Raw genomic sequence first — 17,890 nt, 5'->3', positions numbered from 1 at the left:
CAGTTTTAGGGCGGTTCCTGTGCACGGGGCACTGAGCTGAGAGGGTGCAAAATTGAGAAGATCCATAAGTGAGAAGATCCATTTGGGGCCACCAAATTTTTGCCTCACACAGGGTGCCATATTATGAAAGATTACCCAAGTCGGTCCTTGATTACAGCAAGCTCCAGAATGCCTTTTAAAAAATAAAAGTGTTAAAGTTTATATCCCAGCTTCCCTTAAAGAAGTTCAAGGCTTTCCCATTTGTGAGGTCGGTTAGGCTCAATAATAATAGAGTGGAAATTCATGACTAAGTAGAGATTTGAACCTGTTTCTTCCCAGCCCTCTGCAAAGAGCCATATTTTGACGCCCTGTTCTGTGTGTCTCATAGAATCTACACATGGCTACCTTCTTCTTGAGTTAGAATTCCCTGCCGGTAATTCTAATTGCTGGCTGAATCGCCCACAGTCTGATCCTCTGCTCTGAATGAACAGCATGGTTCCAGGTCCTTTGCCAGCAACTTCAAGGTGGTGGCGATACAACAATAGCAATGCTTCTTTTGTACGGAAGACTTTATAGATGCTGCCCTAGATGAAATTTAGATGTTGGAGCCGGGCATAGCAAGATTCCATAGCATCAGTAAATTGAACGGTAGCTTGTTTTCACATAAATTTGTTTTGCTAGCTATGAGGAAGGAGTGTTGGAAAGTTCAGCACCTGCATTCTGCGTTTGATGATATTGCAGAGGGTGGATGGAGGCAGACATTAAAGGTAAAGGGACCCCTGACCATTAGGTCCGGTCACGGACGACTCTGGGGTTGCGGCACTCATCTCGCTTTACTGGCCGAGGGAGCCGGCGTACAGCTTCCAGGTCATGTGGCCAGCATGACTAAGCCGCTTCTGGCGAACCAGAGCAGCGTACGGAAACACTGTTTACCTTCCCTCCAGAGCAGTGCCTATTTATCTACTTGCACTTTGACGTGCTTTCGAACTGCTAGGTGGGCAGGAGCAGGGACTGAGCAACGGGAGCTCACCCCGTCACGGGGATTTGAACAGCCGACCTTCTGATCAGGAAGCCTGTAAGGCTCAGTGGTTTAACCCACAGCGCCACCCGTGTCCCATTACTCCTTGCCTATGTTCACTTCACACCTTTTAGGATTTTTGTTGGGGGCAGGCTTTTTTTTGGGGGGGAGATCAGTTTTATATTGATTTGTAATGGTTTTTGCTTATTTGGGAGGCAACTGCTCCCTCTAGACTATGCCCATGGGAGGAGCAGAGGAAGGAAGAAAGGTTGGAAGGGGTCCACGGTTGGAAAAGGGTTGTGAAACACTGGTCTTTCCTCCGTCCTCTTTCTATTCTTACCATGCTCCATCCTGCACCAGTTCAAAATTATCTCTTCTTTGAAAACCGAATACAGTGGTACCTTGGGTTACATACGCTTCAGGTTACACACTCCGCTAACCCAGAAATAGTACCTCGGGTTAAGAACTTTGCTTCAGGATGAGAACAGAAATCGTGCAGCGGCAGCAGGAGGCCCCATTAGCTAAAGTGGTGCTTCAGGTTAAGAACAGTTTCAGGTGAAGAAGGGGCCTCCGGAACGAATTAAGTACTTAACCCGAGGTACCACTGTATTTGCAGAGATAAGGCAGAGCAATCGCATTCCAGCCCCTTAATAGGAATGCCCTGGGATTAAGCTCAGCTTTTGGGGAGTTCCTTTCCACTACACACAGAGAGAAGAGACAGAGACAAGGGACTTGCAGGTGACATCGTCATCTTTCTGTTCATGTTTTTTTTTTTAAAAAAACCCTCTTCTTCCCAAAGGCTGGAGACCCTTTCCCAGGACATCTGTACCGAGGGGGCCACTTCGAGGCCTTTCTCCCAGACAACGCAGAGGGCCGGCGGTTGATGGTGCTCCTGCACAAAGCCTTTGAGCGCGGTCTGACGTTCCGTATCAGATCCTGCGGTTTGGAGGAGAGGGTGACTTGGGGACCCATCCCCCACAAGACCTCCATGGAGGGCGGCAAGGCCAGGTACCGTATTCTTTGCTCCGTAAGACGCACCTGACCATAAGACACACCTAGTTTTCAGAGGAGGAAAACGGAAAAAAAATTATATTCTGAATTAAACAGTGGATGTATGATTTTTGTGGTTCATGCTGTGGCCACAGACACGTGATTTGACCGTGAGTTTGGGGTAGCCAAATGCAAAAATCTTGAGAATCCATGTGAATCTGTGCTTTGTAAGCACGTTTTTGCGCCATGAAAAACAGTGGGTGCGTGATTTTTTTGGTGCAGGCTGTAGCCATGGACATGCTATGTGATCTGATGGTGAATTTGGGGTGACCCAGTGCAAAAATCCTGAGGATCTATGGGCTTTTACCTCCCCCTTCCCAGACAGCCTCCTTTATTGCTAGCCTCCCTTATCTCTCTCCCCAATCGCTTACTGATCAACTGCTTCCTTTCAACAGTCCCTTCCCTTTTGTTTGCCTTAGTGTTTTTTCCTTAGCTGGAGCAGTTTTTTGCTCCTCCTTTTCTTCTAATTTCTCTCCTCAATGCTTTAGTCTCCCTGTCTCTTCTCCTTGCAAGTTCTCTGTCTTTACCTCCCCCCTCCCAGGCAGCCTCCTTTATTGCTAGCGTCCCTTATTTCTCTCCCCGATCGACAAACAATCAGCGGCTTTGTTTCAACACCCACTTCCCTCTTTCAAAAAAAAAGAAGAAAAAAGGATGATCTGCTTTTAGCCCCTGGGCAATTCAGCTCCAGGGACAACGCGTTCGCTCCATAAGACACACAGGCAATTCCCCTTACTTTTTAGGAAGAAAAAAGTGCGTCTTATGGAGCAAAAAATACGGTAGGTGTTCTATGGGTGGCCAGGGTAGTGATGTTCAGCAACCTCCCACAAGGCCTCACGGGTGGCCTTGTGAGGTCGACAGGAAAGGGACGACAAAGGAACTCTGCAATTTGAAGAATGGGATTGCCAGGACAGGAAAGGAGACAGAGGCGGGTGCGTCCGAGGAGGAAGGGTGTTGAGGGGATAGGATGATCATAGAAAGCCTTAAACCAAGGATGGCCAGTGGAAGAACCTCTCTCCCTGGCTGGTGTTTCCAGCAGCCGCTGTTCAGAAGATGATGGAGGCACAACAGAGCCGAATGTCAATGTGAAAGGAATGCAAAGATCGGCCTTTGTAGTGGGAAAAGGCTTCTAGACGTTATGGCAGGTGCAAAGATATGCTTGGCAGCATATAGGCAGTTCCTGCTAAAATCCCCAAAGCCAGGGAAGTTGCAGAACAATTCCCCCACCCCACCCCGTTGAGGGATGGGGAGCTTCGGGTTGTCTCTTTTCCTTCCCCTAGCATGAATTATGCAGAGTTCCTTAATTTACATAATGCAATACAGGCCAGGGAAAAGGGATCGGGCCTCTTGTGCGCAATTTCATTTTATTCCTTAGCATGAAGCAAGCACACAATATTCTTAGTGTTTCTAAGTGCCGTCTGTTTCCAAATTTTCCATCTCGTGGGGCAGGTATTGTAAATCTTTAGACTGCGGCACTGTGATCCCCTGCTGCGCCTTGTGCAGAGCTCAGCCACTTTTCTCCAGCTGCTAAGCCCTTCATTTCATGGTAGAGAGACACTGGGCAATGTTCGCTTGTCATCTCCCTGTTTTCTAGGAATTTCAGCTGAGGATTTCAGCTTTGCATGGGGCCCCTGTGGTTAAACCATTCCATCCCCTGTTTAGTGTCTTCCATGAGATCCTTCACAGGATAACCCAGTTGGAGCGGTAGAATATATATGCCACGGTTCCAGGAAAAGGGTTGCACTGAATGGCTCCATCCCACAGCCCACACCTGGTTTGCTTCTTTGCTTGCAGAAACGGCTACCCAGACAGCCAGTACCTCCAGCAGCTGAGTCTAAAGCTGAAAGAGCTGAACATCGAATGAAGACCAACCCTCCTCCAAGCACCTTGGGAGCTCAGCAGCTTCCCCATCTTCCAAAGCCCATGCTTGGCATCTTGAGGAATTTGCCAAAAGACACACTCAATCCTTAATCAGGATCTTTCCACCATTAACGCCTCCCAGCACTTCTCCCTTTGGTCTTCCGGGCTTCTTGCTACATTCAGAGCACCTGAAGGCCTTTCCACGCAAAGGGATCTTGACACGAGGACTTGCCGTTTCGTTGTTCTTCTGTTGCAAGAGAATGTCAGGAGTGCATGCAGGAGCCGGGCCCTGTGACCAGTAGGGCTTCACAGGACTGGGGCCTTCTTAAGGTTGCTCTGGAGAGGCAAGGCCGCACAGGTGAGGCCACTTGGTAACTCACTGCACCTGGTGGCTAGAGCCGGAAGGGATATAAGGTCACCTTTCCCTTTGGCTCTTTACCACAGCAACACGTTTCCTGCCTTGCTGCGTTTGGCTTCGTGACTCCTTGCTTCTTGATCCTCGGACCCCTGACTTCCTGACTCCTTGCTCTCTGACACTTGGACTCTTGGCTTCCTGACTCCTGGACTCCCGTTCCTGCTCCCACCCCGCCATCTTGCCCCCGGTCCCGACGTCCCCAGCTGGGCCTTCGATCGCCCGTGAACCGGACTGTGACAGAGAAGCTCTTTGACATGAGGGCTGTTCACATGCCTTCTGAAGGGGTACGAGTCACATGAGAGGACTGCTGCACTTGCTTTGGTGGTGTACTCAACCAAGCAGTATAAGATGTCATCACATTACTAATAGGTCAGGCCACAGAGTCTGAGGGAGCTCCCTGTCTTGGCTCCTGCCACAAAACATGCAAGCAGAGTCTCTTACTTGGAAGTAAGAAATAGATTTGTATACGGGCTCAGCAGCCGTGGTTCAGGAGCAGGGCAAGTAGTTCAGAACTGGATTTAAGTGGCATAGATGTCCCAACAAGTTTCCAGGCCCTGCCCTCCAAGCTTCTAGAGACTAGAGGCTGATGTAAGTGCTTACCATGCGGAAATGTCAGAATTGCAAACACATGCTCTGTTGGGGTGGGTGGATCTGCTCCTATTCGCAAAGGCAGCAACTGGTTGTAAGGTGACAGGGCTGCCCAGCCATTCCCAATCTTTGCAGAGGCTCTCTGATCTGCAGGAAGGTCAGGCTGGGGGTGGAAAGAGCCAGAATCCCTCCTTCCCCTTGGGGAAGAAAGGAGAGATCCCGCTCCCCACTGGCTTTTTCCTTCTCCTGCATCAGAGCCCACCAGGCAGGCGTTTATGTAACAGCAATTCTCACACAAAAGGGAACGGGGCAAGGAAGTGGGATGAAGGCCTCCCTTGCTCGGGTCCCCTTGCAAGCATTGAAAGCAGTAAGTTATTTGTGCATGTGATTCGGTGCCAGGCCTAAAGCTACACTATTACTGGGAGAAGAGGACAAAGGAACGTGGAGAGGCTCTCCCAGGCCTTCAGATCTCGGTGTTGTGATCTCGCTCCTAGACTTGCAGGGAGAATTGTCCTCAGGGAGGGAAGGGTTAAAAAGCAAGCACTTACAGTAGACCTGCCACTTACTGGTATGCATTCAGTTTGACACACCTGGCAAGTTGCGGTTCTACTGTAAATAAAAGCTCTTGTCCTGTGTCTCCACTTGTGCCTTGTAGCTTGAGTGTTTTGAGAAACTTGCAAATAAAGCTGTATTAATTCTCCAGTCTTGCTTCCTTCTCCATGATGGCCAGGTTGCCCAGTCTGCTGTACATTGCAAGGTTTGCTTATCTTTAAATGCGGCTGTAACTGTAATGGACCCTGTGTTGCACCGATAGACCAAATATATACCTTAGAACAGCGCTTCCCAAATGTTTTTCCATGTACCATTCGAAAAATAGCTGATGGCAGACAACCGGTCTACCTGTTATAGCAATCGTAACACACTGTGCTGGGTGCTGTATGAATTTGATTGCATTTCCGGTTTTATGTGTTATCGCATTACAATTGCATTCCATAGAATTCAAATTGTAATACAATATGCGAAGAATAAAAAGCAGTAAGATTACAACTAAAAACCAATATATGTAACACAGACATGTTGTGGGCCATATGAACGAAGTTTTCTGCCTTAGAAAGTTGCAAGACGAAAGTGGAACTCCAGAATCTATTCCAGGCTTCCTCAAACTCTGCCCTCCAGATGTTTTGAGACTACAATTCCCATCATCCCTGACCACTGGTCTTGCTAGCTAGGGATCATGGGAGTTGTAGGCCAGAAACATCTGGAGGGCCGATTTTGAGGAAGCCTGATGTTTTGGATGCAAGGACACAGCACCTAGTAATTGTGAAGTTATAATAAAGAGAAGTTTTATTTTTCTCCTGCCTGCCCAGAGTTTTATAACTCTTCCTTTGGATTGTCTTTTTTTCTGAACCCAAAATGTGCCAAGTCTTTCTTCACATGTAGAGTACCATTATATTATTCTTTCCCCCCCCCCAGTTGGCAGATGTGGTAAGTTACAGCCATGTGAATATCGGTGCACGTACTCCTGCACCTCTCCCTGCCAGCTGTGGATCTGGAAACTTTCTGAAACTTCCCAGAAAACGCAAATAAAGGATTCTCATTCTTGGCTGCAAAGCTCAGAGTGAATAACCACCAAGCTGCTTTTGAATGAATGGAAGAGCTGAAGATCACAAGGCAACACTTGTCTTTCTTTTTCGTTATGCTTTTAATAAACACCCAGAAAACACATAAGGCATATGGTAACATTAGGCAGACTAGCATTTCATGTCTGAAATCTGTGTAAACAGCATTGGCACATTTGCGTGGTCGACGCACACACACACACACACACACACACGTGCGCAAGCAGAAAAGAGCGAGCTTCTTTCGAAACACCATACGAGACTTTTAAAGAAGCGCCTTGAACCATAAGGAAACACACAAGCTGCTCATCACGAACCATCAAAAGAGGAACAAATGGGACATTGTGCCACAGCCTGCAGTGATAGGGACTGTGGCCATGTGCCCTGGCTGCTAACTGCCCTTCGCTCAGCAGAGGCGCCCCGGGCCTTAAGGGTATCTGGCAACATTAGTGGTGGCTCCACAGGTGATTTTAGCTGCATCAGGCACACCTGCCGACGACCATAACGCCTGGAGGCTCCTCACTTGTCACTCAAGACGACACCACACAAAAACACAAACATGCAAATAAAATGTATTGACACAGACAGGGCCTTCCTTGCATCTTCCTCCCCTCCCTCGACCACCTCGACTCTCGTTTTCCCTTCCACCATCTCTCACGCAGTGTTCCTTGTTAACGTTCTCGCGAGCCAAGCTCAACCCAATCCAAAACTTGGGAGAACATTTTGGGGGGAAGAGCGGCACAGATGCAACTCTTCAAATTCTGAAGGGCGTTTACGCCAAGTCTGGTGTGTCCTGCCAATCTGCCTGAGGATCAATGTTCTTTTCTCGCAGAGTTGAAAAACCGAGTGCTTTTAACCCACCCCCAACTCCCTCCACCACCAAAAGAGTTACAGGCGACACTATGAATAGGAACGTCGTAAAAATGTGGATTAGGCAACTGTGATTTTGATATTTTGCAAGGAGGCCCACTGTTGTTAGGATTTTCTGGATAAAATCCGTGCTCAGTTGAGTTTTACCTCAGGCACCAACGCAGGTGCTAGCTTTGGCACATGATGGTTTTGTTTTATTTTTAAATCACTCTAAGGCAACTTTGCCTCTCACATCTACCAGTATGTTGTGTGAATGGTTCCTTACATGGTGGGAACTGGCGCTGCCCATGCCACGCCAAAATGCGTCTAACTGTAGCTCACATGGGGGCCAGTAGCTTAGGAAGGCAGTGAAACTGAGATCGCCTCATTGCTTTCAGTAATAGCTTGGGTGTGGTGTTGTGCTTAAAGTCCATTGAGCTGGAGGGGAGAAGGGGTAAGAAGGCACACTTGCAATTGAATTGTTCAGACTTTGGCCCTCCATTATAGCCCACCATATCCTAAACAGCAGCCTTCACCTGCCTCGCTTTAGCTCAAAACGCCATTTCATCTTATCTTGAAACAGTGCAGCAAAAATCCATACAGAAAACAAGAGCGTTCTTATTGTGACGAGTTTTGCCCTTTGGAGTCAAGAAAACTCAGGTGACAGCTTATCTTTCCCCCCACCCCCACTTTGGTCCTTGAAGTTAAGTACATGCAGTTTTAACAAATTATTTTTTTTAAAGAGGGCCAAGGGCCTTTAATACCTGTGGCCCGTTAAAAAAAACAATCAAAAAACAGTTGTCTTAAACACACACTCAACACTCATACTCTCACACAATTAAGTCACAAAATAAGGGGGCGTTACTATAAAATTCAAGATTACAGTGTTAATCAGCAAGGCAACAAAGAGCAAAGTTATAGTGCTTTAAGATTGGATGTCTCCTGTATTTTTTTTGAAAAAACTTTAGGTACTGAGCACTAAGACAAGTCTGTGTTAAAAGTCTAGCACAAAGGGGGAGATATTTTACTGTTCAGGAGGAGTGTTTCAGAACTGTCAGGTGTGGGGGGAGCTGCAAAAAAACACACACAAACAGGAAGGGAATAGGATCATCACTTGCTGTTGCTACAGGTTCATGTTTTCTGGTTTTTGTAAGTGTTTTTGCACATGGGACGAATGCCTTTTCACCTCTCTCTTCCCAAGAGCAGTGGGATAACCATTTTTTAAAAAGCTACTGAGCCAAATCCATGCTCCTTGTAGCTTCCTAGAGCACATTAATATTCAGAAGTGGTGCTCTGGAAGATTTAAGGCTGCAACCTTACATATATTTTACCTGGGAGAAAGTCTAATTGAGCATAATAGGTCTTCCTTTTGAAGAGGTGTGTGTAAGATTGCACAGCAGAAAGACCTTCTCAGCACATCTCTGAAAATGTTCCATGGCTCCCAGCATTTGGAATCTCGGGAGATCTCAGTTCAAGTTCTCAGAGAGCGCCACGGGTTCATGCGCTTGCGCAGAGGCACACTGAAATGTGCCAGCCTCATCGCTGCTTGTGTAAAATACAATCTTCTAAACAACTCAGATTTTGGCAAAGGCTTCTGGGGTTAGATAGACCTTACTCAATGTCTGAACAAGGCACTGGCGACAGGGTGAGGTGGAGTAACAATTCAGCATAGAAGTTCTTACCAAGGCAGGGCTGGTCCCTAGCAGTATTAAACAGGATGAGGTTACAAGAGTTTTGGAATGCCATCCGGAATAAGGCACCAGGCAGCAGCAAGGAGGAAGGCAAGACAGAAAGGAGGCTATATATATATTTTTAAAAACACAGAATAGTGAATTTTTGCACCATTTCCCCTCTCTCTGTGGGAGATGGAAGCTCCATGTGTTATCTTTTTTTCACTTAGCACACGGCAGAGTTGGGAGTCCCGCCGGCAAATGTTGCAATCCTATGCAAACTTACCTTGGAGTAAGTCCCATTGAACTCGGTGGGGCTTACTACTGGGTGAACACACAAGTGACCTGGACTTAGAGGAGAAGAAAGGACTATGTTGGGAGGTTCGCAGCCTCAGCAAGTCGGCAGGCAATGTTTGTTCTTCAGTATAGCTGCTCTCCACTAACAGCCCATCTTGGCCTGGGTTGGATTTGACTGATCTGCGAGACCGTAGCTAGCCAGCCGGCCTCGCTTTATGAACATACACTAATCTGGCTTGTGCCAAGTCAGAATATGGAGCGCCAGTGGCCAGGATTTCACAGCTGGGAGTCTTTCGTGCCATCAGTCTTTCCCAACATCTTTCAACAACGGCCAGCAAGGACTGAACTTGCGACCACCTGCCTGCAGTTCATGTGCTCCACTTTTGGCCAATCCCAACCCTAGGGCCCTGTAAGCATTAATCTGACATTTGCAATACCCTTCGCTAAGCGTGGCATGTTAGGACAAAGAATGCTTGACCCATGCTAAATGGCCTTAAATCCAAGTTGCTTGAGAAGATGGGACAGCCCCCCCCAAAAAAAAATATTCCAGCACTTTACATGGAGGGTTAATATATCCTGGGACAAAAAGAAAAGAGGCGCAGCAAGGAAAAAGAAAATAGTTCCCAGAATTGGCTCTTTGCAATTTTTGGTTAGAATAATCCTTCTGACTTTCGGTTGTTAAGATCAAGTTATTTTCCATGCTAATGGCGTAAGAAACCTCCTTGCCTAGCTCACTCGCAGAAATTGCTAATGGACCTGTTTGTTGCGTGTGTGGGTAGCTAAAGGGAACGCCTTGAAAAACATCGGCATCAGCAACTGCTTCAGCAGCCAAATGCTTGGATGAACTGGGAAAGGCTCTTTTTTGGGCACTCTCACACACTGAAGGTGTGAGATTCAAAGTGTTGGTGCTGACCTTTAAAGCCCTAAACGGCCTCGGTCCTGTATACCTGAAGGAGCGTCTCCACCCCCATCGTTCAGCCCGGACACTGAGATCCAGCTCTGAGGGCCTTCTGGCGGTTCCCTCATTGCGAGAAGTGAGATTACAGGGAACCAGACAGAAGGCCTTCTCGGTGGTGACACCCTCCCTGTGGAACGCCCTCCCATCAGATGTCAAGGAAATAAGCAGCTATCTTATTTTTAAAAGATATCTGAAGGCAGCCCTGTTTAGGGAAGTTTTTAATTTATGATGCTGTATTGTTTTTAACACTTGATTGGGAGCCGCCCAGAGTGGCTGGGGAAACTCAGCCAGATGGGTGGAGTATAAATAATAAATTATTATTATTATAAGGTGTGAAGTCTCTGTGACTCCCGCAACAGGGCCTAAAAGGCAGGGATGGAGAACTTGCATCCCTCTGTATGTTGCTGGGCGACTGGCCATGCTGGCTGTGACTGATGGGAGCTCTAGCGGGCCTCAGGTTGTCTGTCCCTTCTTACCATAAGGCAAGGTGGAAACATTCCTGCAGGCAATTCCTGGCACCAATTCCTGGCACCAAGGGTTCACCGTGAGCCAAAACACAGCTCACGGTTGCCTTCCATTCTCAATACGGGGCTGGGAAGAGGGGGAAAGGGAACCAGGGGAAAATGCCCAGGTTTTACTGCTGCGATTCCCTGTGCTTTTTGTCGTTTCTTTACGCCAGGCAGAGGCAGAACGCTACCCTCGGAGGTTTGCTGCCTTCGCCAGGTATGAACATCAAGGAAGGGGACTGGGGAAGTGAGTTGGATCCCTTTGGTTTGGGCAGCTTCCTGGAAGGTGGACCAGAGCTTAACCCAAGGCAGAATGCAGCAGTGCTTGGAGGGGAAACTCAAAACTGGCGCAATTTTTAAGGGCCGTATCTACTCCATGTGTCAAGCTACAGAGTGATGCTTTGTGGCTCGAGGACTTAAAAAGGCCGAGAGGTTTGCTGAAATGGAAGAGAGGGGGGGAAGAAGGCTCAAAGAAGAGATTAGAGCCCGCAGAAGTGGCACAACACAGCTTAAGGCAGCACAGCGACTCATTTTCCACACAGACCACTAACCAAAAGTGACAGGACCGGAAGCAGAAACTCTCTGCTCGTTGCAGACAACTGCTAAATTTCGCTGCCTGTTCTCCCACAGCCTGACAGGAAATGTAAACGCAAAGGGAACATTTAGCCGGCGTGTAATTCTGCTAGCTGTGTTCTGGAAGGCAACCGGCCTGTGCCGCGCACCTGAAGGTGCTCTTGCTCTCAAAGAAAAAACAACAACCAAGAGTTGCAGCAGGGAAGGGTTTCAGTGTCCCTTCCTCCAGCCAGATTGCGTATAGATTGTTTTCCCCATTCAAACATCCAACCACCAAATCATGTGCCATTTACATGACCAGGACAGCTGATTCTGCAAGCGATAGCATGGTTTTTGAGATTGCCGACAAGTCAGCTGATTGCTGACTAGTCAGCTGTTTGGCACCGTTGTGTATGTGTCTACACAACCCAATTAAAGTGGGAAAAAAACCCAAGGTGTCTCTCAAAAGAAACCTAGGTGCTTTCTGTTGCCTCCTTCACATAACCATTGCAATTGCCAGGGCAGGTTTTTTTTAATTTAAAAAATGGTTTAGATATGCTAAGGTTGCCAGCGTAGCAAATGGACATTTGCGTACTGGAGGAGGTGACAGGATCAAGGGCATGTCTGCATCAAGATAACGCAAAGGAACAATTCTCTGCCTCTCCTTCATTCTTCGTGTCACAGCAGAGCTGAAAAAGTTGGATGCGTCCTGCTTATTAAATTTGCCCATCGGAAGCGGCAGGTTTGAAGCTCCGTTTCCATGGAGACTTTCGATGGCTGCTGTAATAATAATGTGAGTTTTACGTGCGCTAATGTTATTAGTCACCAGAGGCAGGGGAGGCATTGGGCGGGAAGAGAAGAGGGCTCCGGAGGTGAATTTGGCATGGATTTTGTGGAGTTGTGGGTAGGTTACAAATAAAGGTAAAAGAAGGACCCAGAAATCAAGAGGAAATTTCAGTGGGTGTGTACTTGACTCAGGCACCTGCAAGTTCACATTGGGCCTTGTTATTCCTTTAATGGAGAGTTAATGCTACAAGAGCAGAGATGTAGGATCAATGCAATTCCTCTCTGTGATTACTTTCTATTTATTTACTTTTGAAAGGAGGTCAGCCAATGCTTTAGAGATGGTGCAAAATGTTCTGTGAAACCCAGAAGCTTGCATCGCCTCCAGAGGCCACCAACCGACGACAATACATGTGTCTTTTCGGTCCTTACACCACTTATTCCATGAACAGCAGTGAGAGATCTATATGCCCATTCCTACTTCCATCAAAGGGTCAGACATGGGGAGGGGGACAGGTTTTTAAAAAAATAACAAAAAATAACACAACCCAAAATACAACAACATGAGGACCTGAGGTCAGACAATCCACCCACGCCTTTCACTTTAGTTCTCTGCTGCTTTGCTTTCGTCCTTCGGTGGTGCTTCGGGAGTCAGCACAACTTTCCCAACGTTTTTCTTCTCTTGCATCTGCTTCATGGCATCTACCACCTGCAGGGGGAGACGGATGAGGGGCTTCATTTTCTTCCTTAAGGGTCTTTCAGCTGGCACTAGTCCTGCCCCCCCCCCACAATACACACACATCAATCCTCTTAGCTGGCAAAGACAATTGTGGGATCTCTCGGAACTGGTCCCCTTGGAATAGGGTCAAAAATCCATCTGCATTGTTGGTCAGCCAGATACAACACCCAAAGGGAGATTGCCCCCCTCCCCCGGCAGTCTCTGAGAAACAGAAGTACCCAGCCACTGATTTTCAGCCTTGGATTGACAAACGCTTCATGAATTTGTGCAGTCCTTGAATGCTATTCAGATAGCTGCAGCTTTTGCAACATCCACTGCCAACAAACTCAGCCAGTTCGCAATTCAATGTGTGAGCGTTTCCTTTTTACCATGGCAGAATTACTGCTAATCAAAAGGTAAAGGACCCCTGGACGGTTAAGTCCAGTCAAAGGCGACTATGGGGTTGTGGCGCTCATCTCGCTTTCAGGATGAGGGAGCCAGTGTTTGTCCACAGACAGCTTTCCGGGTCATGTGGCCAGCAGGACTAAACTGCTTTTGGGGCAACGGGACACAGTGACGGAAACCAGAGCGCACAGAAATGCCATTTGCCTTCCCACCGCAGCAGTAACTAATTATCTACTTGTACTGGTGTGCTTTTGAACTGCTAGGTTGGCAGGAGCTGGGACAGAGCAACGAGAGCTCACCCTGTTGCGGGGATTCGAACCGCCGACCTTCCAATCGGCAAGTCCAAGATGCTCAGTGGTTTAGACCACAGCGCCACCCACATCCCTTACCAACTGCTAATGAACTATCCTAACAGCAGAAAGGAATGTTGCATTCAGCAGCTATCAAATCTCTCCTAGACAATGCAAGTCCAAAGTCCACTTCAGGGGCCTAATCAGTTTAATCCGGCCCCTGTGGCAGTTTATTTCCTGGGGTAAAATCCTAAAAAAACCTCAACAACTTCAATCCTAAAATAAGGTAAACAACTTTGGTTGGCCCTTTTCGGCCCTCAAGGCCCTTCACTTCATCAAATCTGGCCCTCTTTGAAAGAAGTTTGGACACCACTGTCTAGACTTTTCTGATTCTGCAATTCCTTAACCCTTTTTGGAAACCGATTTCAAGGAACAGGAGCTTTTTACAGCTCAGATGCAGCAGAGGGGTGTTTTTTCCCCCCTTTCCACCCCACACATTTTCAGCTTAATTAAAAGTGGCTGGAATCCACTTGTTACTGTGTGCATCAGAATGCATAGCCAGGAGGAAACAGAAGGAGGTAATCTCAGGAGAACCCCCCCCATCCTTGCCCCCTTTCTGGTTCGCCTGCCTCTCTTCTTCCCCCCACCCCCAATAAGAGATTCCCAAGCAGGGATCAGGAGCAACCGGGCCAAATCTCCAAAACAGTTCGAAAGCACACCAGTGCGAGTAGATAAATAGGTTCCGCTGTGGTGGGAAGGTAAACGGCATTTCCGTGCGCTCTGGTTTCCGTCACTGTGTCCCGTTCATTTCCCAAGCCAGTTTTCAGTGTCAGGTCTTGGAACACGTAAGACAACAAGGCCAGGAGATCTCTAAACAAGGGTTCAGCGCCTGGGAGCTTCTTTTAAAAGGCTCAGCCCCGCAAGAGGCAAACGCCAAGACCGGGAAGAGTGGTTGTCACAGAGAATCAGACTGTTGCTCAGTGCTGCCTACATCTGAATTAGGGGTCCTCTTGCACTCCTGTCTGCAAATGCAAAGGCTTGAACCTTTTGTGAAAATAAAAACCACACAATGAACTTACTCGCTAAAGCCCAGCACTAGATTTGCTGGGGTTGGCTTTGTCCCTTGTTCCTCCTCTCCCTTAATGAGCAGCAAATACACATGTGATCTAATGACTCAACTTATTTCTTCACTCGCTCCCCACAGCACCCCGCCTCATGACTAAACACAAAGCCATGCAGTGAAAGGCTTTGTGTGAAATCACCCTGCTCCCCACGCTAGGGCTGAGCGATAACTGGTTATCAGTACTGCACATAGATGTCAACTTTCAGATTTGAAAATAAGGGATCAGCAGCCTCACCTGCCCCGGGGACAGTCTACGGGATATCTAACAACCTGGGATAGGAGCGGGAAACGGCGCTGGAATAAGGGAATTTCCCGCAAAAAAAGGTAAGGTTGGCAGCTATGGTATCGCAACGTATCACCAGCAGGACATTGCGATATATCAATATCTGACGATATCTGAAATAAGGAAGGAACTATACAGAGGCGAACAGGACAATGTCCTGACGACTACTAGTACTTAGGGGTCCAAAATGGTTAAATGACAACATTCTCACTCCGTTTCATCAGCAGGCAAGGCAAAATGCATCCCAACAGGACTTTGGGTTTTGGACTTGGCTACCAATTGGTGGTATTCAGGGGAATCCAAAGTACGATGATGAGTCATAGTGAATACAAATAATCTGGGACTGCCAGGCTGCCAGCAGGAATGATGGAGGCAAAAGCGACGGCAGCCTGGCAGCAGGGGCACAATAATCAGCAGCCGGCGAAACATTGCCACGTCAGTGGGTGACAGCAGCAGCAGAAGCGGCGGCAGCCTGCAATGCCTTGCCATGGCGGTGGCAGTAGTGGCGGCCTGTGAGGCCTTGCAGTGGCAGCAGGAGACAGCGGCAGAAACAGAGGCAGGTCGCCACAGCTTCTGCCACCGCCTCCCACTACCGCCAGGAGGACTTGCAGGCTGCTGCCACTTCTGCTGCCAAATCCTGCCGCCACTGCAAGGCCTCTCAGGCCAGTGCCATTACTGCTGCCACTTCCCATCGCCACCGCGAGTCCTCGCAGGCCACTGCTGCTACTGCCGCCACTCTCCACAAGGCCTTGCAGGCTGCCACCGCTCCTGCCGCCATCTCCCATCACCGCTGCGAAGCCATCTCCCGTCACCACCACCTGTGCCTGCCTGAAGCTAATTTCTCATCCTCTCTCTCCGTGCCTCTCCTGGTTCTAAGAAACCAGGGAGGAGGGGAGCTGGTCACAGCAACAGACTCTTCCCAGTCTGTTTCATCTCTGACTCTCCCCCCTCCCACCCCAGCTTCAGCCTCAGCCTCTACTTCTTATTCTGGACTTCTCTCTGCCACAGACTCTCCCAGCTCACTAAACCCTGTTGCCTCTTCAGCTTCCAACACCTCCTCCCAGTCTTCTCCATCTTCTCCCTCTGTCCCACCACCCATCCCCGGGCTCTGAGTCTTCTTCCCTTGGGGGGCTTCCCCAGCTAGTTCCTCCCACCATTCCCCTGCGTTCAACCAGTCCGTAACAGTAAGATGCAATCCCCATAATTCCTGGAGGGAACCAGCGTGTGTTGAAATGCTGTATGGTGTGGACGGGACCCTAGTCTACGCCACCTCCTGAAGATGAACGCTAAAATGCTCCCCCCTTGGCTTTCTCATCTCCAGGCTGCACCTCCCCCTGCTATTACAACTCTTTCCTCACAGGGCTCGGTTTCCAGCTTCCTCAACGTTGTGGTCACCCTCCTCTGGAAACACAACACAGTTTAGCAATGTCTTTTTGTTATATGTGGCACACCCAGATCCATAACACAACCTAAACAGAGCAGAACCATTGTTCCCTGCGTGATCTGGAGACCGTGCTCCTGTTAACAGAGCCTAAGATTGTGTTAGCCTTTTTAGCTGTGGCATCTCGCTGCTGGCTCCTATTCATCTTGTGCTCACACCTAAAGCCCCTAAAGCCCCTTTGCACGTGTACAAGCCAGGTCCCAACCACCCCCATCCTATAGGCCCGCCTGTGATTTCCTGCGGCTAAACGGGGGGCCTCCCTTTTATCTCCACTGAACAGCCAAAGCCCTGAAATCACACGCGTTAAGCACAGGAGGAGCCCGTTGCGCTGCCGCCCACACTCACCTGATCAAAGGGCCAAACGGAGTCCACCTTGGGCTTGATTTTGCCTTGGTTGTAGAGGGCAATCAGCTTGTTCACCACACCGCTCAAGAGCTCCACCTCCTCATCTAGATAGCCCAGGTGGTAGCCGCTGACAGCCTTGTTGAGATGCAGGAGCTGCAAGGCATTGATACTGAACTGGTTCCACCAGGTCTTAGCCATGGCCATCAGGTTCTTCCTCTGCCCTGTTACCAAGTTGGCTACACCTGCCAAGCGGAAAGACGTATTGTTTAGTGACTGCCTGGGTGCTGCTGCACAGTGGCCAGGATGTCTTGTTTTATATATCTGTAAATTTTTATTAAATTTTATGTTCTACAATTTAGAATACAGTGGTGCCCCGCAAGACGAATGCCTCGCAAGACGGAAAATGTCTTGCGAGTTCCTGCGGTTTTTTCCCCTTCCCCCCTTTTTCTAAGCCGCTAAACCGCTTATCAGCTGATCCGATAAGCCGATAAGCCGCTAATAGCGCTAATCCGCTAATCCGTCAATGGGCTTGCTTCGCAAGACGAAAAAACCGCTAGACGAAGAGAATCACAGAACGGATTCTTTTCGTCTTGCGAGGCACCACTGTACTCATTTAAACAGCCTTAAAATCTCAATTGACTTCCCTTCTTCTCTTTCCATGGTTTATTTTGCAAATCTTAAATCCCTGCATATTTTACATAAACTAAACCATTCAGTATTCCATTATTGCATCCATCGAAACTTATTTACACTGTTAAATTTACCTTAACGCTGCCCACATTTTCAAGTGTACACAATTTCCCCCCATATATTCAATAAACATTTTCCAATCTTCTCTTAACGTATGTTCTTCTTGTTCTCTTATTTTAGGTCTGCAAGCTGCACATATTCCGTCAGCTTCAGTTGCCATTCTTCTTTAGTTGGGACTTTGCTCGTTTTACATTTTTGGGCTAACAAAACATGGGCCGCAGTACAGTGGTACCTCGGGTTAAGACCTTAATTCGTTCTGGAGGTCCGTTCTTAACCTGAAGCACCACTTTAGCTAATGGGGCCTCCTGCTGCCGCTGCGCTGCTGCCACGCAATTTCTGTTCTTATCCTGAAGCAGAGTTCTTAACCTGAGGTACTATTTCTGGGTTAGCGGAG

General features: G+C 48.2%; 2 protein-coding genes and 1 long non-coding RNA gene across 3 annotated transcripts in view; 2 read left to right on the top strand and 1 right to left on the bottom strand.

Moving 5' to 3' along the window:
• The window catches only part of LOC309516177 (uncharacterized protein), a 30,134-nt gene extending 21,531 nt beyond the window's left edge, over positions 1 to 8,603 (top strand). Inside the window, exons 5-6 of the mRNA XM_082194739.1 lie at positions 1,797 to 2,005; positions 3,839 to 8,603. Of these exons, the coding sequence (XP_082050865.1) occupies positions 1,797 to 2,005; positions 3,839 to 3,908 (279 nt within the window). The 3' untranslated portion in view covers positions 3,909 to 8,603. The remainder of the gene's footprint in view (positions 1 to 1,796; positions 2,006 to 3,838) is intronic.
• A 336-nt stretch (positions 8,604 to 8,939) lies between these two features.
• On the top strand, positions 8,940 to 12,683 carry LOC309516386. Its single transcript, XR_014212863.1, has 2 exons — positions 8,940 to 11,071; positions 11,115 to 12,683. It is a non-coding gene; the product is annotated as an uncharacterized lncRNA (long non-coding RNA).
• Positions 12,424 to 17,890, bottom strand: part of VAT1 (vesicle amine transport 1) — a 32,635-nt gene continuing 27,168 nt past the window's right edge. Inside the window, exons 5-6 of the mRNA XM_082195024.1 lie at positions 16,747 to 16,988; positions 12,424 to 12,850 (exon numbers count right to left, since the gene is read on the bottom strand). Coding sequence (XP_082051150.1) covers positions 12,746 to 12,850; positions 16,747 to 16,988 — 347 coding nt within the window. The 3' untranslated portion in view covers positions 12,424 to 12,745. The remainder of the gene's footprint in view (positions 12,851 to 16,746; positions 16,989 to 17,890) is intronic.

This window comes from Podarcis vaucheri (genome assembly GCF_965113315.1).
Source record: "Podarcis vaucheri genome assembly, chromosome: 13".
Lineage (NCBI taxonomy): Eukaryota > Metazoa > Chordata > Lepidosauria > Squamata > Lacertidae > Podarcis > Podarcis vaucheri.
Note: the sequence above shows the minus strand (reverse complement) of the source record. Positions and strands in the feature narration are given on the sequence as shown.